At 45.2% G+C, this 22,228-nt stretch overlaps 6 protein-coding genes across 6 annotated transcripts; 2 read left to right on the forward strand and 4 right to left on the reverse strand.

Moving 5' to 3' along the window:
• Nucleotides 1-1,059: 1,059 nt before the first annotated feature.
• On the forward strand, nt 1,060-2,017 carry PCYB_062690 (hypothetical protein; the record flags this gene model as incomplete). The annotated part of the gene is made up of 2 exons (XM_004221436.1): nt 1,060-1,673; nt 1,735-2,017. The coding sequence occupies 2 exons, from the start codon at nt 1,060-1,062 to the stop codon at nt 2,015-2,017; spliced, it is 897 nt and encodes a 298-aa protein (XP_004221484.1).
• A 416-nt stretch (nt 2,018-2,433) lies between these two features.
• Nucleotides 2,434-4,398, reverse strand: PCYB_062700 (hypothetical protein; the record flags this gene model as incomplete). Its single annotated transcript, XM_004221437.1, has 2 exons — nt 2,434-2,516; nt 2,538-4,398. The coding sequence occupies 2 exons, from the start codon at nt 4,396-4,398 to the stop codon at nt 2,434-2,436; spliced, it is 1,944 nt and encodes a 647-aa protein (XP_004221485.1).
• A 1,503-nt stretch (nt 4,399-5,901) lies between these two features.
• On the reverse strand, nt 5,902-7,413 carry PCYB_062710 (protein phosphatases PP1 regulatory subunit sds22; the record flags this gene model as incomplete). Its single annotated transcript, XM_004221438.1, has 4 exons — nt 5,902-6,504; nt 6,707-6,806; nt 6,959-7,089; nt 7,270-7,413. The coding sequence occupies 4 exons, from the start codon at nt 7,411-7,413 to the stop codon at nt 5,902-5,904; spliced, it is 978 nt and encodes a 325-aa protein (XP_004221486.1).
• Nucleotides 7,414-9,090: 1,677 nt separating this feature from the next.
• On the reverse strand, nt 9,091-13,095 carry PCYB_062720 (hypothetical protein; the record flags this gene model as incomplete). Its single annotated transcript, XM_004221439.1, has 2 exons — nt 9,091-11,163; nt 11,485-13,095. The coding sequence occupies 2 exons, from the start codon at nt 13,093-13,095 to the stop codon at nt 9,091-9,093; spliced, it is 3,684 nt and encodes a 1,227-aa protein (XP_004221487.1).
• Nucleotides 13,096-14,851: 1,756 nt separating this feature from the next.
• PCYB_062730 (hypothetical protein) lies at nt 14,852-16,347 on the forward strand (the record flags this gene model as incomplete). Its single annotated transcript, XM_004221440.1, has 1 exon — nt 14,852-16,347. A coding segment is annotated over one exon (1,496 nt), but the record flags the coding sequence as incomplete, so codon positions are not given.
• A 996-nt stretch (nt 16,348-17,343) lies between these two features.
• PCYB_062740 (S-adenosylmethionine decarboxylase-ornithine decarboxylase) lies at nt 17,344-21,888 on the reverse strand (the record flags this gene model as incomplete). Its single annotated transcript, XM_004221441.1, has 2 exons — nt 17,344-17,844; nt 18,241-21,888. The coding sequence occupies 2 exons, from the start codon at nt 21,886-21,888 to the stop codon at nt 17,344-17,346; spliced, it is 4,149 nt and encodes a 1,382-aa protein (XP_004221489.1).
• Between the last annotated feature and the right edge of the window lie 340 nt (nt 21,889-22,228).

Raw genomic sequence — 22,228 nt, forward strand, 5'->3', positions numbered from 1 at the left:
CCTGCACCTTACCTCTGGGTTATTTTCACTGGATGGGCCGTCATTTGGACCTTTTTTTAAACCACCGTCAACTTGGCCTTTTTTTTTTTTTTTTTGTGAGCTGCCTTCTGTACCCCCACCAATTATTTTGCAGAACGTAGGGGATTGCGCAGTTCTGCCGTTTTGGTCCATATGCGCAACTTTGCATGTTCACAACGGTTGGGGAAAAAAAAAACGCACATAGTGTATGGCACATAACACATGATACATTGGGATAGGGGTAGCACTACTTATGTCCGCGCCGCTGCTGTACGTACCTATTTTCAGATTTGCCTTTTTGGGCAAATTCCCCGGCTGGCGCGTACTATATATAGGCAAGTAGGGGCGAACATGTCAACAAAAGGGGGGGTTGCGACTGCTCTACATCGCCCATGGTCAAAGTAGAACACTTCGCATTGGAGATTCCCAAAATAGCGGGTGTAAATGTAAAGTTGGGGGAGCCAACCGTTTTTTCTGTTCTTTCACCCCCGAATGGGCAAAAAGAGATATGCGAGCAGGGAGGCAAAGAGGAGGGAGACTCAACCTGTGAAGCGGCGAAACTTCGTGCAAAAAACGAAAATGCCATCCGAGGGAAATGACCTACATTGATGGGGTGAAACATTTCGAGGGAACCCCCGTACAGTACATTGGACACGATATGGTGCGCACAGTTGGAAAAAAAGGGGGGAGAAGGGATAGACTTATTACCTCTTTTTACCGCTTATTACCGCTTATTACCGCTTTTTACCTCTTTTTACCTCTTTTTACCGCTTTTTACCTCTTTTTACCTCTTTTTAACTTTTTTTTCCCCATTTTTTAACTACCAAATCGAGAGGAGAATACTGGTCAATTTCGCGGAGGGCCTTTCCACCGCGTGTAATTTTTCCCTGTGTGTGTGTCTAGCAGCTGGGCTACTTCTTCACCGCCACTGTCGCAGTTGCGTATTTTTTTTCGGCCTCCACCATGTTTAGCAGCAGGAGTGCACACGCGTTACAGTGGGGGAGAGGCCACCTGAAGCGCGCATGCATGTGGAGGCAACTCATGTGGAGCCATTCCAGTAAAGAAAAAGTGAGTAGCAAAATATACACGCAGAAGAAGATCACGAAAAGGGAGAAGCTGTTAGGCATAGTCAAACCATTCGTAGACGAAAGTTGCGATAGCGCAGAGCCTTATGTAATAGCGTACTATTTAAACAACCCAATAAATTTGGGAGCCCTCAAAAGCGCATATGAAAAAGTGGGATCCCAAGTGCTGTACAAAGAGCCCTATTTGTACGTGGAAAGTTGTGCATATTTTAACCAACAAAATAGTTCAGCTGTATTTTTTAAAAATGGATGTATCGTCATATGGAGTATGAATAAGCAAAACAGAAATAAATTTTTTCACTTCTGCAAAAAGTATATAACCCTAAATGAAAATAATATTGAAAATTATGACTTTGAAGAACTGCAAGTAGAAAATATAAATAACAAAAGTTACGTAAATAATTCTGTGATTTATTTAACTTCAAATAATTACAGGACGACGGACAAGATAGCCATTTCTTTTGGACTTTTAAGTGCTGTCAGATTAAATAATTTGGAAAAGAAAATTGAGAAGAAATTATTTTACGAAAATGATCATATCGAAAATTCAAAAAAAAAAAATCAAGTCAAGTAATTTAGATTTTTTATCCAAGCAATTATTTACCTCCAAAATTACTCTGCATAATTTGAGATATGAGTTGAACATTGATCAAGACATTTTGGACGTCCCAGAAGCGTTATGGGAACTGGAATATCAGAGAAAGCTGTTTTTAAATATTTTACACATTTTTGATATAAAGCAGAGAGTTGATTTACTCAATCATAGACTGAGTTGGACTTTGGATTATTTGAATTCCTTTTTGGATTACGTGAATCAGAAGCACTCCTCTCGTCTGGAGCGCATCATCATCGTCATAATTGGTCTCGAGCTTGTGCTCGGCATTATGCAGATGGTTAACACGATTCGGTTGTAGGCATATTATATGTGTGTGTGTGTTGGGGGGGGAGTTGCCTTACTCTTCCCGCGTGACCACCTTTTGGGGAACCATCCGCTTAGGTACAAAGTGAAACCGTGGCGGGTGACACATTTAGGGGGAAGCACGGGGTAACAAAAAAAAAAAAAAAGAGGGGATGCAAAAATGGGAAAAGAAAGGATATGTTATACTACCTATGCGGAGAAAAAAACGGAAGTACTTCCCCTAAAGTAGCTCCACTGTGGACGTGCCAACCGACTGGCTTCCTTTTACCACCACAAGGAAGCCAAAAATGGAGGATTAACTCGATGACACCTCCTCGTTTTGTCACATCATGTTTGCTACGTTGTGTAAATTCGCACAGCGCTATTCTGCCATCTTCTCTCCCTAGTCTAAATGCACAAAAAAAAAAAAACTCATTGGTAATTTTCCCCCTTGGAGGAATTAAAATTATACTTTATGTCCCACGCAGGGAGGATGGTGTTAATGGAGCAGTCATCTGGCAGGTAGGGGGGGAAACCAGTTGGGTATCTGACGTTCCTGTCTACTATGCCAGCCGAGTTAGTTTCCTTCTGTTGAGTTGCCAATTCGTCGTACAAGAAATCCACGTTTTTCTTTTTATAAATGTACTTTAGGACGTACTCCTTTATGGCTAGGTTAATGCTTTCTTCATCTATCACAAGCAGTTCCTCCTGTTCGGTGGTGGTAGTGGTGGGGGGTTGGCTACTCTTTGGTTGCTCTGCTTGGTCTTTTGCACCTTCCTTTTTACCACCATTTTGTAGTTCCTCCGTGGGGGCCTTTTCTTCCGACACGCCGCTCCCAACTTGGTTGCTTGGCTTCTCTGCCGCTAGGCCGCTCTCAACTTGGTTGCTCGCCTTTCCCGCTTCCTCCATTTTGTCCCTATTATGGGCCATTCCTACATCACCCCCTGCGTCCAAATTCTGACCACTGCTACTCATCCCATGGGGCACCCTCCCTTTGGTGTTGTCATTCGTGTCCTCCTTCACACTGTTCTTTTGATCATTCAGAAAATGGCTGCCAGCATCTGCTGGGTCCTCACTAGGATTTACATCACCTTCAATTACGTTCGTTTCGTTCTTTTCGTTCGTTTCGCTCTTTTCGTTCGTTTCGCTCTTTTCGTTCGTTTCGTTCGGGGGGCTGTTCCCTTCGGGGTGTACCTGTTCTGTGCCTTTTCCAACCGCTTTATCCTCTGAGCTGTTTAATTTGGGTGCGCCTTCGATTGCGTCTCCATCTTTACTCTCACCGTTGCCCGATTTGTCCGGCGCGCTTTCTTCTTCCTTCCTCAAGGGCGCTCCTCCGTCCTCCTCATTTGGTTTATTTTTTTTCGAAAAGTAGCTCGAAAAGGTTTTGAAGATGCTGAAGTTTTCGGCGGTTTGGCCTGTCTGCTCAGTTTGGCCTGTCCGCTCAGTTTGGCCTATCTGCTCAGTTTGCCCTGTCTGCTCAGTTTGCCCTGTCTGCTCAGTTTGACCTGCCTGCTCACTTTGGCCTGTCTGCTCACTTTGGCCTATCTGCTCAGTTTTCCCCGTTTGGAGAGTCTCAGCTTCCACCTTTTGCTGACCCACTTCAACATCCACCTGTTTCTTCTCCTCTCCATTTTCAAGATTAGCTTGGCTTTCTTCTTTACTCCCCTCTGCAGCTTCCTCCTTCGTGCCGTCTTCTACCCCACATGGCAATTCGGCAAGGCCGTCCTTGTCCTGACTGTGCTCCTGCGTTTGGGCCACCGGCGCATCTGCGCTGTGTTGGGTTCCAATCCTTGAACCGATTCCTGCGCCGTCTCCTTCTTGCATGTCATTTCTTCGACTCTGCTTCTCCACCTCCCCGTCACGCTCATTCACCGGGGCGGCTTCCATTGCAGGTGCCACTGCCTGTGCTGCCCTATCGTCAATCACTCCACATTTAAAATCAGCCCCGCTTTCATCCTTGGAGATATCTGTAGTTACTTTACTTTGGTCCGTTTTTCGCTGATCTTCAACCATCCCCTTACTTCCTTCATCCTTTTTTGTGTCATCGCCATTGTTGGAGCTTGTCACCAAATCGGGACTGATATGATCCTCCTTTTTGTCCTCCCTCTTTGTGGGGTCGGCCTTAATGAAGAATCTCCTACCAATGCCATTTTTTTTTATATTTTTGGCATTTCTCAAAATTTTTATCGTTTCATTTTGTATTATGTCGATTAAAAGGGGAGTGATTTTATAGTCGTACTTACTGACGTGGAAGCTTTGAAGTAATTTCTCTATCTGTAGTTCGATGCCCGGAATTGCGCTGTAGTATTCGTCGAGGAGTCTCCCATCATGGTCCTCGCCGTTATTTGCTTGGGGGTTCCTTTTGCAAAAAAGGGGACTTCTCTTCCTGACCTTCATTCTGCGCACGGAGTCAATTCGTTGGAAGTTGGCAACAACTGGATACGCGTTTTGGAGGTGTATATTCGGATATACTGATTGGGAACCGAATTATAACTCTACGCTTTGTTCCCTGGATGAACGTGGTACTTGCCAAGTGACGGCCTCCTTTATCAGTCCATTAACTTATCATGGGTGTGGGCCTTTTCAGCACAATACTTCTCGCGAGGGGGGGAAATGCAAAGCGAGTTTTTCATTGTTGGTATTTTCTGGTCAACCCCTGAAGGAGGCGAATTTCAATTTGTCAATGCCTGGAGAGCACTCTCTTTTCCTTTTGCATGTTAAATGCGCGGTAGGGGATGGGAAATATGCTAATTTTAATATGTGCTCATCTGCCCTGGGGCAACGCGCATATTGGTATATATAAAATGAACGCTCACGTTTCGCTTCTTCGCACTGGGCAATTATGTTAACTTTTGCGTGGAGGAAACGCATTTTTTTTATCATTGCAACACGTTTTTTTTTTTTTTTTTTTCACCTTTTTAGGCATTTGCAGCATTGTAGAGGGAGGAATTATGACACTTTGATAAATTTGGAAAAAAAAAAAAAAAAAAAGCAATATGCCATGTGCAATATGCAGGTTGGCGAAACGAGAGAGCAAATGTACAAAACGATTAGACTTTGAAAAGGGAAATGGAAAATGGAAAAGGGAAAAGGGAAAAGGGAAAATGGAGAACGGTTTATTATGTGGGGCACAGATCTGGCGAGCAAAAGGGGGACATTATTTTTGCGGCACGACGAAAAAGGGCCTTTTTTTTTTGTCTTTGCTGAGGTCTTCGCTTTCGCGTTTGTATTCTGTACTTCATCGTTTCCTCTACTCCGTCCTTTTCTTCACTTGGTCCTTTTCTCTACTCGGTCCTTTTCTCTTCTTCTTCGCCTCCGCTACCCCTTCACCTTCTCTACTCCCTCCCCCTTTCTGGATTGGTTCCATCCGAGGGGGGTCCCCCCACAGGAGTGTACATATGTGTAGGCATATATACACATGCAAAGGTGCGCATCGCGCAGGGGGCAAAATAAAATGTGTGTTCGAAGAAAGGGGACGAAAAAATGTTTTTGTCAAACGGGTCCATTCTACGCAGCGCGGTTAAGAGGTTACGCGGTTAAGAGGTTACACAGTTACGAGGTTACACAGTTACGAGGTTACACAGTTAAGAGGTTACACAGTTAAGAGGTTATTCGGTTATGCGGCTAAGGGGACCAAAACAATGCTGCACTGTGGCCATGTCTGCACTCAGGAGACGCGATTCCCTCGTTGGGAACAAGGGGAGGGGGGAGGCACTAAAAACTTATGCCGCAGTCTGCACATATGCTAAGCGTCATTGCTAGGTTCACCCCTACAGGCAAATCGGTTGAACTTAAATTCTGTACAAAACTAAGGAAGGGGGTTATACGTGGCACGCTTTGTCGACATGGGGCTGCTCCACATAACCCTCCGTATCGTCGACCCGCATAACCGCCCCCCCATCACTGCGTTTTTCCTGCGGTGCCTTGGCCACAGGACACCTTTATCGGGGAAATGAGCAGAGCGTCAAGCTGCTTCAACTGGGGAAGGATGGAAATTATTTGAGTCCTGTAGTCTTCCTTGAGCTTATCCTGAATTTCGTTCTTTTCCAAATAAAGCGTTTTTAAATTCTGATTTTCACTCAAATTTTTAACCATATCGATATCACCGATGTTATTATTGTTTAACCACAACTCTTCCAGAGATTTTAACTCTGAACAGATTAATATATTTCTGATTTCGTTGTAGGACAGATCGAATACCTTCAGGTGCTCCAACTCTTTTATGTTTTCTATGATGGTACTTAATTTATTGTAACTGAGATAAAGTTCGGTGATTTGTGGTATGTTTTTAATGGCCTCAACGGACCAATTGGTTAATCGATTGTGTTGTAAGCTTAGCTTCTTTAATTTTGGAAATCTTGGGAGATTCAGCTCTTCTATTTTGTTTTTTCCCAACCATAGCTCTTCCAAGTTTGTTAGGCTTTCCAAATTTTCAATTCTTCTGATTTTATTGTACCCTAATTCTAGCAGTCTCAGTTTTTTGCAATTTTGGAGATTTTCGATCTGGAGGAGGGTGGCCGGGGGGGGAGGAGAAATGTAAAGGCAGACATCATCGAGCGTGCTTATGTGCAAATAACCATCCGCGTTGGTGTGCGTCCTATGAGCACTGTCAAAGTTTTGCACTTCTTCCACTTCTTCCCCTTCTGCCCCTTCTGGGGGGCATGCAGACAGGCGGAAACGCTCTCCCTCAGAGGTCCCCACTTACCTTTGCGATTTTGTTGCTTGACAGGTACAGCTCCTCCAGGTTTACCAGCGTGTCGATGTTCTCAATGATGCGAATTTTGTTGAAGGAGAGGTCGAGTACTCTGCGGGGAGGGGGGAGCACACGGGGTGGGGTTATTCATACACACATGCGTGCATACGCACATATATGTTGGTATGTACGTATGTATGTGTGCACCCCCAGGGGGGGCCGCGCAAAGGCCAAGTACACAACTGCCAAGTGGAGATATATTACTTCAAATTTGTGAGCATGCAAATGTTTTCTATTTTTTTAATCGAATTTTCGTATAGTTCTAGATGTTCCAACTCCAAATTGTTTTCCAAATTTTCGATTTTTTCGATGCAGTTGGAGATCAGCTGCAGGGTCTGCGTGGTAGGGAAGGAGGGATTCGACAGGAGGAAAGACATGTGCAGGTGGGGAGTAGCTATGAGTGTGTGTGTGGGGGGATCTATACAGGGCTGTATGTCCAAATGGGAGCATGTCATCATGTATGCTCCCGTTCAGGGGGAATATCTTCCCCGGGAGCTACACCCCGGGAGCTACACCCCGGTGATTGCGTACAGACCCACCTTCAAATTTTTGCACTTTTCGACATTCTCTATCTTCCTAATTCTTGCATACTGATGCGAAATGACGGTCTCCTTCTCATCAAACGCCGTTATTTCTCCGAGGACATTGTAAGTGGTCATGGCTGAGTTATGGTGTGGATTTTACGTTTTGTTTCCTCGTTAAGGTAAGTATACGTCTGTATGCAGAGTGCGCGCTGCTGCTGGCGTTGCGCGGGCGGTCTTCGGCTGGGATGGGGAGTGGCGCAGATGTTACGCTGTTGTTGCGCTGTCGTTAGGCTGTCGTTAGGCTGTCGCTCGGCTGTCGTTCGTGGGGTGAATGGCAGCGAAGGTGGCGACAAAATTGGCAACAAAAATGACGGCAAAATTTGCAACTTCAGGGTGTACACTTGGCACTTTCGCAGGGGCCCAACTCACGCTTCGCCGTCGTAGACTTGGCACTTTAGCAGGTCGCTACATCACTCCCCTCATTGCAGGAAATCACGTTTTAGGGCCCTTTAGCGTCCTTCAGCGTTCTTTAGCGTTCTTTAGCGTCCTCTCAATCTTTCCCTCTTACAATGCGTACTTTGCAAAAAAAAAGAAAAAAAAAAGAATACAATTTTTGTACGCATGAGAAAAAAAACGGGTACACGCTATAAACAAAGGCGCACTTTTTTTTTTTTTTTTTTTTTTGTTGAAGTGTGCCCTATACTTTTTTATCTTAAAATTTCACAGTCGTGACATTTTTCATTTTCTATACATCACCATGTGTTTTGCAAGCGCAAGAGGGGGAGGGGGTTCCCTCTTTGGTTTCTTTTAGCGCATCGTTTGCAGTGTTCATCGAGATAACGATGACTCTCGTTTTTTGCGATTTACAGTGCTGTTCGTTTGTTGGGCGCATGGGGGGGAATGACCCATGTAGAGAAAATGCCACGAGAGAGGTGGAAGCGAACGAGTGAACATGTGTAGGGAGCCCACTGAGTCAGTTTTTCTTTCCCCTTTTTTGAACTGCGGAAGAACTCGAATGGGAGGTAAAAATGGAGAAAACTGTGCAACGTTGGTGTGTGTTGCAGTTGGTGAGAAGCACTTGAGGGGATGTCCAGCTACCCTTTTGATTGATAGTTCACCACGCAGTTGGTTGCCCGGACGTACTACTGCACGAGCGAGGGGAAAGAATACCCCAGGGGATGATACACACAGTTTGTACTGTAATATACTTATCGAATGGGGGGGGGAAGGGGCACCCTTCTGTGCAATCTGAGCAGAGGCACATGGTGATACTTCACCGATTAACAGCTTCATTCGTTACTGCACCACTGAGGGGATTCGTTGTGGTAGGCCACACCATACGAGCACGTGGGGGTAGGAGTATATCCCCCTTCATTAGCTTACCAAATGATGAAAGAATGAAAACCGACGAGGGGGGGGAGATGTATTAACTACCGCTTGGTAACTGTCAAGCATGTGTTGTGCAGAGTGTTCCTGGTTGGGTAGACCCTACGGATTATCCCACCTGGTCCTCCCCCTTTTGGAAAGGCTTACATTTTTTTTTACAACAAAATAGGAGTTACAATTCTGAGTCAGGTATAGTACCCTACACAAGTTGGTGGTGGGCATGTGGAGGAGTTAACCCTCGGGGGGGGGGGAGAGTGTTTACTTTTTGGAGTTTGCAAAATGGAGAAAAAGTAAAAATGGAGGCACGATGTAGAAGGGGGTCTCTCTCATAAAGGGATACAAATTATGCGTAGGGGAAAGACAAAACGGTAGGGATATGCTCAGGTTCGCACCTCTCTTTTGCATGTCTCTCCCAAGTTGAGGGATTCACCTCCCGTTTGCACTAACGTAAAAGAGGAAGTGCAACAAACTAGGGTAGGGATACTGCGAGCGTAGAGTTCTGAAGTAGTTATGCATACTGGGAGCGAACCAGTCGGCATGTGAGTCGTCCAACATGAGAGAAAAAATGGACGGGAAAAGTGGCGTCAGGTCAATTAAAAAATTTGTTTCTTCCCTCCCATAAGATGTAGACGTAGTGAAAATGATGTAGTTCATTCCATCATCAGAAAAATGAACGAATACATTTTTTGACAAAATTTTCAACAAATCTGTGTCGCTGTAAAACACCTTTCGACATTCCTCTGGAAATGACGTAGACGAAAGGAAAAATAAAATTGCGAACATCAGGGGGCTGAAGAAATAGGCCATTTTAAAAGATTCAATAATTTTTTCAAATATGGCCACAGATAGCTGGGTACTGATCTGTATTTTTTTTTGACAAGTGCAACCTTTTATGCTTCTTCGGTTTGTTTCTAGCAAGCGCTCCACGTGCATGTCCAACGGGTGCACTCCCGGACCATCTTCCCACCCAGCATTTTCACAGTTCCCCTCATTATGTGGATGATCCCTCCCAAAATCACTAACAAGGCGATGTACATCGTGTACATGGACGGGATGCTCCCCCTCGTTGTCTGCACAGCTCACCCGCTTAAAAATATACTCCTCCGCTATGCGCTCCAAGTACGCATAAATTTCCCTCTTCTCCCCCAGGGAGTCCCCAATGCATTTTCCCTCATTGACGATAAAAATTTGAATAAAGTATTTAAAAAAAATGGATACGTCCATGTGCTTTCCGATAAAATGGATGATGTGTCTGTTCAGGAAAAATTTGAAGACGGAGTGGACAAGTGCGTCCACACGTGCGTCGACATGTGCGTCGACATGTGCGTCGATATGTGCGTCGATATGTGCCTCTTTTTTCTCGGTGGCTTCCCCCTCGTGGGGAACTTCCACACGTTCTTGTTCCTCGCATCTCCGATTACACTCCCTAAATATATTCTTAAGTAAAAGCAAGCAAATATTTTTCTTGCTGTGGTAAAGCAGAAATTTTCCTTGGACGTACTTGCCTAAGAAAAGTATAATATTCTTCGGGATGTCCACGTGGTCGCCATTGATTGGAGGGGTCTCCTCGATTATTATCTCGTTATGTTCATTCGATCGTTCGAGGGAGGTGTCCATTTCCTCAGAGGAAGCGTTCTCGAAGTTATCACAATTTTGTGAAGAAGAAATGCCCCCGTTGGTTTCTCCCCCGTTGGTTTCTCCCCCTGGGGTTATACTCCCTGCAGAGGAGGACGTGGCGAAAATTTCCCTTAAACAAAAGTAGCTTAATGGAACAGATGAACAAAAGCTCAGAGAGTATAGCAGTCTCTCCACAGCGTCTTCATCGGTGTGACTACACATGAGGTGCGTTCCTCTCATAATCATAACCCCGTGAACGTTGTAAAAAAGGTAGGACAGCGGTAAAAAAAGGTTATACGAGGCTTGCATATGTTCCATGTAAAAAATGTCCTTTTTGAAGTGAATCAGTGTGTCCTGTTCAAACGTAGTAATATCTTCAGCAATGTGTTTAAAAGACTTCCTTATTGTGTGGTCCCCTTTTTCACGAAAAAAAAATGGGAGCTCCACAACAATCAGCAAAATGATGTTAAATATTTGGAGAAGAATGACGAAGAAGAAATGCCAATCGACTTCGTTTTTGTAAATCACGTAGTTGAAGGGGAGGGGGCCGTCCGTCATGCGGAGAATTATCTTCTGGATGATGTTCGGGTAGTTAGCTTCCCTCCGAGGCTGTTTCGGCGGCTCCTGCGGCTCTTTCCGCGGCTCTTTCTGCGACTCCTTCTGCGACTCCTTCTGCGACTCCTTCTGCGGCTCCTTCTGCGGCTCCCCCGCGTAAGCTTCTAACAAGTCGTCAAATTGATCGATGCCCGCTCGAAGCAGCACCTGGAGCGTTTTCAGCAGTGCCTCTACATGCTCGTGGCGAACGTACTTTTCTCCAATCAGGCGCTTCCTCCTCATGGACCAGAAGACAGAAAAAAGGTAAACTCCACACTGGTGAATTAACTGCAGGTTGCACAAGTGGGCGAAGTCCCATTTGTTTTTTTGCCGTTCGACTCTTTTTCCTGGCACGTCAGCAGTTGGGCGGTCAGCAGTTGGGTGGTCAGCAGTTGGGTGGTCACCAGTTGGGTGGTCACCAGTTGCATGGTCACCAGTTGGATGGTCACCAGTTGGGTGGTCACCAGTTGCACGGTCACCAGCTGCACGGTCACCAGTTGCACAGTCACCAGCTGCACGGTCACCAGCTGCACGGTCACCAGCTGCATGGTCACCTGCTGGAATGCCGGGTACCCCCTTCATCGCCTCGTGGCGAAAAAGAGCTCTCACCTGAATCTGCAGCGTATTTATAATTTTATTAATGTAGAGGAACCCTGACAAGTCGACACTCCTCCCCACAATGTTGTACGTGGCTAAATACAAATACGTTTGTGAGAGGAACTTCTGATAAACGGCATGATCATCATGCATGTCCCTTTTGTGCAAATGGTTAATCAGGTCATGAAAATAGTCAACGGGTTCTATGTATAGGTTGCAAAAGAGTAGCAATCTACATACCTTCAATACTTCGCTTGCCAAAAAAAAGACTTCCTTTTTATCTCCACCATTTCGAATAAACGGAAGACTTCTGTAGAATAGCAAAAAAGAAAGGACTTTAAATTTTTGCAAAAAGTCCTTATCGTAATTGTATATAATGGCATACTTGATCAGAGTTATCAAGTTGTATGTGAAATTTGTTTCAGCATGATCTGCTTGTTTTATTCCTCGATGTTCCCTCTCTCTGTTCAACTCACTTCCTATTATCTTCGATTCGTATATTTTTTCTAAGTTCGTTATCAGGTCTGTACATGTGAGTAGGTTCACTTGCTGTCTACATCTGCAGAGTAGACCTATTAAAAGGCATACACAACTATTTTCCACTTGGACTACGCCGAAATTGTTTTTCAGAATCGTGCTTATGTTGGTGAGGATATCCTCATGTAGGTATTTTTGTGAACCTCCCAGGTGTACCATTTTAACGTTTATCTTTTGCATCTCTTGTAGGTCATCTGTGCTGCTGCTAAGCGGTTTGAGATGGGCGATGAGCTCTTCCTCTATGGGTACTTCTGTTATCATCCCGTTTGGCTGTTTTTCCCCTTTGGTCCAGTTTTCGCGTTTTTCCCGGTTTGCCCCTTTGGTCCAGTTTTCGCTTTTTTCCCGGTTTGATTTGTTTCCATTCTCCCCTGCTACGTCTCCCTTTTCTAACTTCCTCGCCACCTCGGACCAGTCGGTGCCGCCCCACTGCGCGTAGGAGTGGTTGCTCGAGTGCCCCGTCTCCTCGCCGCCCAGTTTCACTTCACCCGGGGATCTACCCCCCTCCTCGCATTCTTTAGCAGATTTGTCTGTGTATTCTTTAGCAGATTTGTCCGCGCATTCGTCGGCGTGTTCATCAGCACGCACTTTAGCTTCCCCCCTCTTGCGCGTGTCGTAAAAATAGACGTTACACCCTTCGAAGAGAAAGGCGCTGTCGCTGAAGAAGTCCAAGTAGGAAAACGCCTCGTAGTCGTGAAAGAACCTGAGCACGGGGGAGGAGTCCCGTTCCCCCCAGTAATCAAACACCACATCCTCTCTCAAAGCGCAAACGTTGTTGGGGAAGGTATAGCTAGCTAAGCAGTGCACAGAACCCATTTCGATGTTCCTGTTCCTGCAGTGTCTAAGCAAGAAAAGGAGCTTGTCAAATAGGTTTAAGTCACTGTTCAGGTAGGTGAAAAATCTTCTGTACGTGAACCCAAAGGAGTATTTATCCTTTATGGGGAGGGCACTCTGATCACGGTGGAGGTCGGATGCTAAATCCTCATCAAAGTGGAAAGCTCTTAAATGCGAGTTTACGAACACATTGGTCATAATTTTCAGAGCTATACAGACTTGACTGTTATGCGAACTTTGACACAGAAAAATCATTTCTGGGAACGTGTACCCACTATTAAGTGGCTCATCGTTGTGGTGGTATAATCCATCAAAATGGTTGAAGACTTTTTTTTTTTTTGTTCAATTCCGTTTCGTTTATTTGTATTCTTAATTTTCCTTCAAAATCGAAGCGTACTTCATGCAATTTGACTTCACTAAAACTTTTTATTTCTCTAACCTCTTCATCGCTCACTGGGTTTGTCCACTGCAGTTTGGCTACTTCGTTTTGGCTTAGTTGGAAGGTCAATTGGTGTTTCTCCTTGACTTCATTCTTCCATCCTTTTCTGTCAGCATCGCCATGGTTGACCTTTTCGCGTCTGTTCGGTTCGTTCTTTCCGTCCCCACGACTTGTAGCATCAGTAAGATGGGCAGCATTGGCATGGTTGGCATGGTTGGCATGGTTGGCATGGTTGGCAGTGTTGGCAGTGTTGGCAGTGTTGGCAGTGTTGGCAGTGTTGGCATGGTAGACAGTGTTGACACCTTTGGCAGTGTTGACATCGTTGGCAGTCCTGGCCACACTTGCCGCATCAAGCGCGCCATAAATTTTCCCGAGGTTTAGCCTCTCCTGCGGGTCGTCTTTTTGCAAGTTCAACAGGCTCCGGTGCAGGGCTGGTGGGAAACTCACCCGCGGGGGGTCGCCCGTCTGGCTGGCCCGGCCACTGGGGCGTTGTTCCTCACGACGCTGTTGTTGTTCGGCTCCGTGTTGTCCCTCATGACGCTGTTGTTGTTCGCCTCCGTGTTGTTCTTCATTACTCCGTTGTTCTTCCGCTCCGTGCTGCTCCTCGGGGAGGCCGCCCTCCTCCTCGCTCGAAGAATCCACGTACCTTTCGACTATGTCGAAGTCACACCGGTTGAGGATGGGCTGGTCGTTGGTCCGTTCCTGCCGCAGCTTATCTTGCAGTCGCTCCATGGTGCTACGGCGGAGGATTGGCGACGCATCGACGGAGCGGGTTGCGAAGGCAAGTGGGCACGAAGGTTTTTCAATTTTGACCTGACTTCTTTTAATAACCCAGAACGTCTCCCCTGTTGAGTGACCACACCGTGTTTATATATGAATAATTTTTTTTTTTTTCTTTTTTTTGGCGCTGTTTTTTGCCATGTAGGGTCGTCCCGCGCTTGGCTCATATGTCGTTCCCTCTGGAGAAACGCACCAGGGATGAAGCGCACCGGGGTGGGGAGCAGCAAGAGGGATGACAACAAAAAAAAAATGCAAATATATAGATATATGTATACATATATATGTACATATTATGTATGCTTCTTTGGGGGGAAGGATCCGGTGAAGGGGTGACCGACGACCCAATGGCGCGGAAGTGACGTGGCGCAAAAGTGCAACTGTTCGAGTTCGTTCGGCCGAGTCGCTTGCAGGGCGCAGTTATTTTTACTAAGCGAGCAACTCGCGCATCGCAGTGGAGAGCAACTCCCTAACCGCTCTTCGGGACACACACAAGTGGAAGGCGTGGAAAAAACTAGCACAAAAATACACACACAAAAAAAAAAATGGTGAACATATATCTAATGTGACGCTCTCGAGGTGATAACTTACCATTTTTTTTGCTGACCCGCTGTTAATGTTGCAAGTGGAAGGCATCACCGTAGATGCCCCTTGGAAGTTACCCCTTGGAAGTAGCCCCTTGGAAGTAGCCCCTTGGAAGTAGCCCCTTGGGAGTAGCCCCTTGGAAGCTACCCCTTGCGAGTTGCCCCTTGCGAGTTGCCCCCTCACAGTGGCGACCCTGAGAAGGCTTAAAAAATGATCGGGTGGGCAAAATCAATCGTGGGGGTGAAGCCGAAGGGGTGGAGAGTAGCCCGGAAATGGCTCCCAACCCCCGGGCAGCAGCGGAGGCTGTTCGGGTCCAGCACCCCACCCGATGAACTCACCAGAAAAATCATAATCGAGAGTAACTACGGACACATAAAACAGATGAAGAGCCAGGAATTGAGAGTACTCTCAGAAAACTGCAGCAACAAAAAAATCCGAGACGTAGTTTTATGGAGTGAGATATCCCGAAATGCTATTGACAGATGTGACGAGTTTAAATACTTCGATGCACTCCTACTGCTGAGTTCGTTTGAAAAAATGAACCTAGCAGATGATCATCTATACAAAACGTTTGCTCATGTCTTTGTAAAGCAAATAAATCACATGGAGCCCAGGCACTTCATCCTCCTAATTACTTTGTACTGTAAAGCAAACATATTTCCACGGGTATTATTTGTCCAAGTTTTTCATGCCATTGTTAGATATTGTTCCAAATTTTATCCTGAGGAGTACGTAGATTTGCTGATCTGTTTTGCCAACTTACACATTTCGAACGTAGATCTGATTAGGACTCTGTGTAAATCCATGGTGAAGAATGTGAACCTGTTTGATTACAGCAACTTGTGTTGCATTGTTGGATGTCTACGACGTTTGGAGGTTAATGACGATGTTATTTATTACGTACTAGATGAGAAACAACAGAAGGAGTTAAAATTACTAACAACACAGGAGCTGTTCGATCTTATGAAAAAGGTGAAGCTACTTAAATACAGTTGGGAGTTATACGAGAAAGATTTACTTGAAGAGTTTTTAAGTCGCATAGATAGCTTCCAGGGGGAGAAGGACATTAACCAGCTGGAAGACCCCTTCGTTTGTTTAAATTTCCTCGTGTCCAAACAGCACGTAAAGAGCAGCTTTCTCATAGCGCTTAGCAAATGGTGTGCATCGCATGTGTATGAGTACCCTTCAAGATCCGCCAAGCGACCCCTCGCTTACCAACTCATTATGCTATACCAACTTATGCAAGAACATGATGTTAAAAATTATCACTTTATTGAGAAGGCCATCCATAGATTTGTCATAAGTCGGGGAGGGTTGGCTGTCAACCGGGATAAGATGATCAAACCGGTTTCCTACCAGAAGGGGCGTAAGTATATCTTTACTCAGGACCCCCTCGAGGGGGCTGACGCGGAGGAAGTAGACGCGTCAAGGGACCGTCTCGTAGACCAGCCCACTGGTGAGGATTCCTATCTACACGAGGGCATACCGCACAGGATCAGCGAAGACGATGAGTATACCTCTCCACAGCGTTACTCCGACCCGGAGGAGCCAACCCCTATGACGGAGAAACAGCGGTCCATCTCTCTGAGTCTGGGGAAAAGTACCGAGCGAAAGAAACCCTCCTTGCATTCTCACGGAAGGCACTTCAACTTTAAGCTGCGGCAGCGGCCCAAGCGCGTGAAAAATGGGGCCGTCCCAGTTGACACGTGAAGGGAGGGGAAGGTGGCGATGCCATTCCATAGAGATGTGCACAGCAATGTAAATGTGCCCTGCCTGCAACTCTCCCCTGGTTTGCTTTTTTTTTTTTTTTTTTTTTAAAGCAATTAATGATACTGTTTTTCCTTTGAATTGTCATTCTTTCGATTATTTAATTAAAGAAACATGCAGAGCGGCATAAACAGGGAAGATGCACCGTCTCTGGTGCAACGATGGAGAAAACAAAATGGGGTTTTCTCATAGCCGGACGGGCGGGGGATGGAGCGGAACACAGTTAAGCGGATGAGCAGATACGCTGGTGCGTTGCTTCCGTGGTGCTAGCCTGGGTGTTACCACTTTGCCGTCGCTCCCAACCCCCCCCACACACTTGTCCTATTTCTGCCATGCAGCTTAACTGTAACTACTTAAACTTAAAGCTGTTTCCATTTTGCAGTTAAGTTAGGCGCGGCTTCACACGTCTGCTCCATAGAAGTTGTCAAGGGGTGGTGTGTTCCCCGTATGTGCGTGTGCGTGTGCATGCCACGTCCTGCCGCTGTACACATGCAGCTGATATATATGCAATGAATTAAAAAAAAAAGGCGTCCCAAAGCGCAACGGCGGGCGGTGCACGTCGCGGAATGGAAACGCTACAATGGTGTGTGCGTGGGTGTTCACAGTTAATTCTTGTTAATTTTTTTAAAGTTAATTTGGGGTATGCGCCATTTTTATGCGTCTCAGATATGCTATTTTTTTGCCTTCTCAGATATGCAATTTTTTTTCTTCTTTTTTTTGCTATTTTTTTTTTTTTCAGTTCTCCCTCTTTTCTCGCTTCGCTTTGCCTCGCCTCAAGAAGACGGCTCCGAATCCCTCTCCGGCCCCCATTCCAATCGTACGTTCGTGTGCCTCCCCCACCGAACGCAGCGCAGCACAGCACTCGGCACTCGGCACTCATCACTCATCACTCATAACTCAGCACTCAATTTTCGACACGCGCCCGGAGCGGAACCTCACTTGAGAAAGGAAAAGGAGTTCTTGGGGAAAATATACACCTTCTGGCATTTTCTAAATCCATTAAAATTGGACGAGCTAACAAAAGTATACGCTCCTGCATATTCATAAATAATCCAGTCGTTAATGTAGCATTCAGGTAGGTACGTAATGGATGTGATCATGTCTAGTCCATCACAGGACTGTCCAAAGATGTTAGCCAGATATTGGGGAGAAGTTACCACATCATCACATGTCGTACTGTTATCTCCTTGGTTTCGAATTACAAACACGGGGGATCTATTGTACTCGTCGAATATGATTCCACTGAAGCAGCCGTATATGCTGTCGCTGACGTAGTAGGAGTAGTAGTTGTATCGATTGTCGTTAATGCTGACCACCTTTCTCTTTATGTTTGTTATATTTCCTAACTTGGAATTGCTGTTGCAGCTGAGATTGTCGCTTAGGTTGGTGTGGCTGAGCAGCAGCAGTTCCTCCGCGTTTTCTGCGTTTTTCAAGCCCTCCGCATGAGTGGCACCTCCGTTTGCCCCCTCCTGTCTGTCTGCCTTTCCCCCTTCGCTGCTGTTCACATGGTCGCTACCCCCCTTAGCGGTAGCCCCCTTAGCGGTAGCCCCCTTAGCGGTAGCCCCCTCAGCGGTAACCCCCTTAGCGGTAGCCCCCTTAGCGGTAGCCCCCTCAGCGGTAGCCCCCTCAGCGGTAGCCCCCTCAGCGGTAACCCCCACATTGGTAACCCCCACACCGGTAGCCCCCTCACCGATGTTCACTTCGTCCACGTTTGCTTCTCCGTTTCCCCCCCCGACGGGTTGCACTCCCCTCTTGGCAAAATCAAGCGGATCCAAGCCCCTCATGTCTCTGAGTCTAATCCCGTGGAACGTGGGGTGCCTCTTGCCAATAACCTTAACAGCCAGGGTGGACGAAGCAGCAACCATGTACCTTCCCGGTTCACAAATTATTCGCAACTTGGATTTTATATCTTTAAAATAGTGTTCAATAGACATATTAATAGCAAGCGCAATTTTCTCAAAGTTGTAAAAGTTATACTTTGTTTTCATCACGGATTTTTCATTAAGAAAGCTTTGTATGTCTTTCTTTAATTCCGATTTATTCAAAGTGCAATATTTTTCTTTTTCATTTTTTTTGGCATTATCATACTCTAATTCTTCTGGGTATCCCCCCCCAAGGTTTAAAATTTCAAAATTGTATCCCATTTTATTGCTAATATTCCAAACATCCCTTGACAATTTAATGGCTTGACAGTAATCGAAGAGATTCTTTGTATTACTACCAACATGAAAGGATACTCCAATTATATTTAAGTTATTCTTCTTTCCAAAGGAGAGTATTTTTTCCCATTCGTGTTCATTAGCTCCATACTTAGAAGACATATACGATTTGTAATTTTTAAAATCTACATTAATGCGCAGGAGTAGGGAACACTTGGGATGATATTTGAGAATTTTCTTTAACTCTTCGATATTATCAAAGGTACACAGATTTATGTTTTCCTTCTTTGCATAGATGAGAGAGTTGATACTCTTTATGGTGTTGGCATAAATGATTCTATCTCTGGGCAGATCCGGAAGTAACGTTATCAATTTTTTTACTTCTCCAACAGATGCACAGTCAAAATTGCAATTCAATCCATATAAAAATTTAATTACTACATCGTCATTATTGCTTTTAACAGAATAGAAGGGGGTTACACTTGGTAGATTTTTTTTAAATCGGATGTACTGAGCTAAAATTTTCTGCAGGTTTATACATACAACAGATGTGTCGATATCTTCATTTAAAATTCTTCTCAACGTGTTGATCTCGATTTTGTTCTTTCGATAGTAGTTTATCATTTCTTCTTTATGTTTCTTTTCTGGGCATTCTTCTTCATTCGTTTGTGTTGTTTCTGCTTTGCTGCTTGGAGTGATGTCCTTTCCATCGTCTGCATTATTTGAGGTGCTTTCCAAGACTTCTCTCGATAGAACTGGCATCCTTCTTACTTCCTTCAAGTCACCATCACATTCCGTTGTCCCCCCTACGTTCAAGATTAGTGAATCTTCGGACAGGTTTCTACACGAGCTGGTGTCACTGATCCTGTAGTGGTTGCTCAGGTTCACATTTCCGCTGTTACTCTCCGATTCTGTACCCATATCTATCATCAACACTCGGTTTTGCTTGCAAAATAGGTAGCTATACATGTACATGTCACTAACTACATTGTTCGGTAGAGGAGTCACAACGAAGTTATTTTCAGTTTCGTTGAGTCCATTAGGAAGATACAGATTGATACCCCTAACATCGTTTACACTTTTCAATTCGTATACGAAATATTGCATTTTGAGAAAACCCACAGTGACTTCCTTCATACAGAGGATAGCATAGTATTGCTCGTTGTTCAGTACTACATTGTTGCTGAGCTTTCTCTGCAGGAGAGTTGCCTCCGAGTTGGGGGACATGGATATTCCTCCTACACGATTTCCAATGCCATTTCCCTCAACATCGTAATGATAATTCACCACGTAAAATATCTTTCCTCCGTAAAAACTCAGCTGGTTTGCCATAAATCTGATAAAACTATCGCTCCTCAAGTCACTCGCAAGTTCTATCGAGACGTAGGACACCAAATCTTCTGGAGAGTAGTGAACACAAAAATAGTTGTTCTTCTGTGCGACGTTGCAGGAATAGCCACATGGAGTGAAGTAGAACTCATTGTAAAGAAATTTTTCCTTGTTATTTTGTACACTTGAGCATTCGTACAAATTGGTATCTATTTTTTTCACATACACCTGTGGTTTTGGGTTCTCCATCTGTTTCATTTGCTGGCTACTTCTCGGTGACGACACAACGGATGATAGTTCTGTTCCTTCAACCCTAATGCAGTTATCCAACGCGCTGAAATTGTTCAAATTGGGGTGGGCGTTCCTCAGGTGAATTACACTACTGTCGTTGGTGCTACACTGGGATGACGTGGTGCGAACACCGCTTCCGATTCCGCTTCCAGTTCCGATTCCGCTTCCAATTCCGATTCCGCTTCCAATTCCGATTCCGCTTCCAATTCCGATTCCGCTTCCAATTCCTCCTACTTCTTTATCCTTCGCCATGGACTCACTTCGCAGGTAAAATTCGTTTAGGTATGCGTTGCTGCCAGTACTGATTTCCCTCTTCTGTTCAGCTTTAACATTCCTTTGGCTTCTACCATCCAGGGGCTGCAATTCGCACTGCATGTTCGCGACTGAGCTTTCGTGCGCGGGTTGCCTCTGCACATATTTGCTCTCGTTCAGGGTGGACTGCAGTAGGAGTGGCTTGGCATCATCGCTGACGTTTGTAATCCCGCAACCAATTCCGATGTTGTTCCCCCTATTGTGTCCGCTGCCCCCCAGGGGGAATTCCTCATTCCTGTACGATATCGTGTCCTCATTAACGGATTCATCCAAATTCTTATCACACATATCGGTGATTTTCAAGTGAAAATTGGAGAACGCTTCTCTACGGGGATGTCCATAGTATCCCATATCCTCTGCGGTTCGAAATGGAGTCATAGTCTCCTTGTACATGCTACCTGTATTCGTCGTACTTTTCGAAGAGTACTCTGCGTAGTCGTATGAATTTTCGCTACAGCATATGTCCGTTTTTTCATTCTCTTCGTAGACCTTCTGTGATTCTTCTCTCGATTGGAATATGCCTAGGGAGTCTTCGTTCAGGTACAGTTCGTGAAACTTGGCCCTCTCGCTGTATTTGTTGATTCCGAACAGGTGCATTTCGGAGCAGAATTTGAGAGTGCTGGGGGGGGAGTGGGCCGCCCCGTTCGTCAACCCATTGGCAGGAGCGCTGGTCAATCCATTGGCAGGAGCACTCGTCAATCCATTGGAAGCAGCGCTGGTCAACCCATTAGCAGCATCGCTCGTCATCCCATTGGCAGCACCGCTCACCACCTCACTCACTTGCGCAAAGAAGATGTAGTGATTCCTCCCGTGCGGCAGGGGCGTGTTGGCAAACTGAAAATTCTTGAAGAAAAACTGGAAAAATATTTTCTCATCCTCAATAGATTTGTGCGGGTACTCCTGCTCGTAGTAACCATCCTTCGTCTTATTCTGATAATTCATATGAGTGAAGAATGCGTATTCGAAATTCTCTCTAATGAAATGAACAACATCGGTTAAGTCATTTTGGGAAAGAAAGCTTTCGTCGTACATTCCATTAGTCTTCAAAGCATAATCATTCGTCAACTTCAGCATTAACAAATCGACCAGAAAAGGGATGAAAAATAATACCTTCGTTTTACCGCATGTTTTTATGAACACCATATCTGTGTAAATAAAGAGGGAGCTTTCTGACAGCAGGTACACTCTACACCTTTCTTCTGCTGGTGCTTGTACATCTTCTTCAATTTCTGACACGATGCTGCATCCGATAAACTTGAGCTTCTCCTCCCATAATTCTCTGGAGATGTCGAACAGGGATGAAATATTATTCTTCTTCTCCTTTTTCTCAAAGCATTCCTTCCTCAGCTTGATTATAACTCTCTTTTCGATTCCTTCGAAGACGTTCATTTTTGTCAACCGGAATAATGCCTGTTTTTATAATGATTTTTTAAAATCTCGCGTTATGCAAAATGCGCGGTGGGTTCACACGGTCGGAACTGTAAGGTACACTTCGCTAGGTTAACGTCTAGAATGTAGAGACTCTCCTGTGCAGAAGGGGTAGCGGTGAAGAGAGGTCCAATTGGGTATCCTTTCGAGGGGAAAAACTTCTTTTTTCTTTTCTTCTCTGTTTTCAAATTCGGGCGAGTCTCCTCAGAAGGGGGAAAATATGTGCACCAATTTTGCGTACTTGACTAAAATTGTCCTCTCCTGGTTCTTCTTTTTTATTTTATTTTTTATTTTATTTTTT

The sequence above is a fragment of the Plasmodium cynomolgi genome, chromosome 6, assembly GCF_000321355.1.
Source record: "Plasmodium cynomolgi strain B DNA, chromosome 6, whole genome shotgun sequence".
NCBI lineage: Eukaryota > Apicomplexa > Aconoidasida > Haemosporida > Plasmodiidae > Plasmodium > Plasmodium cynomolgi.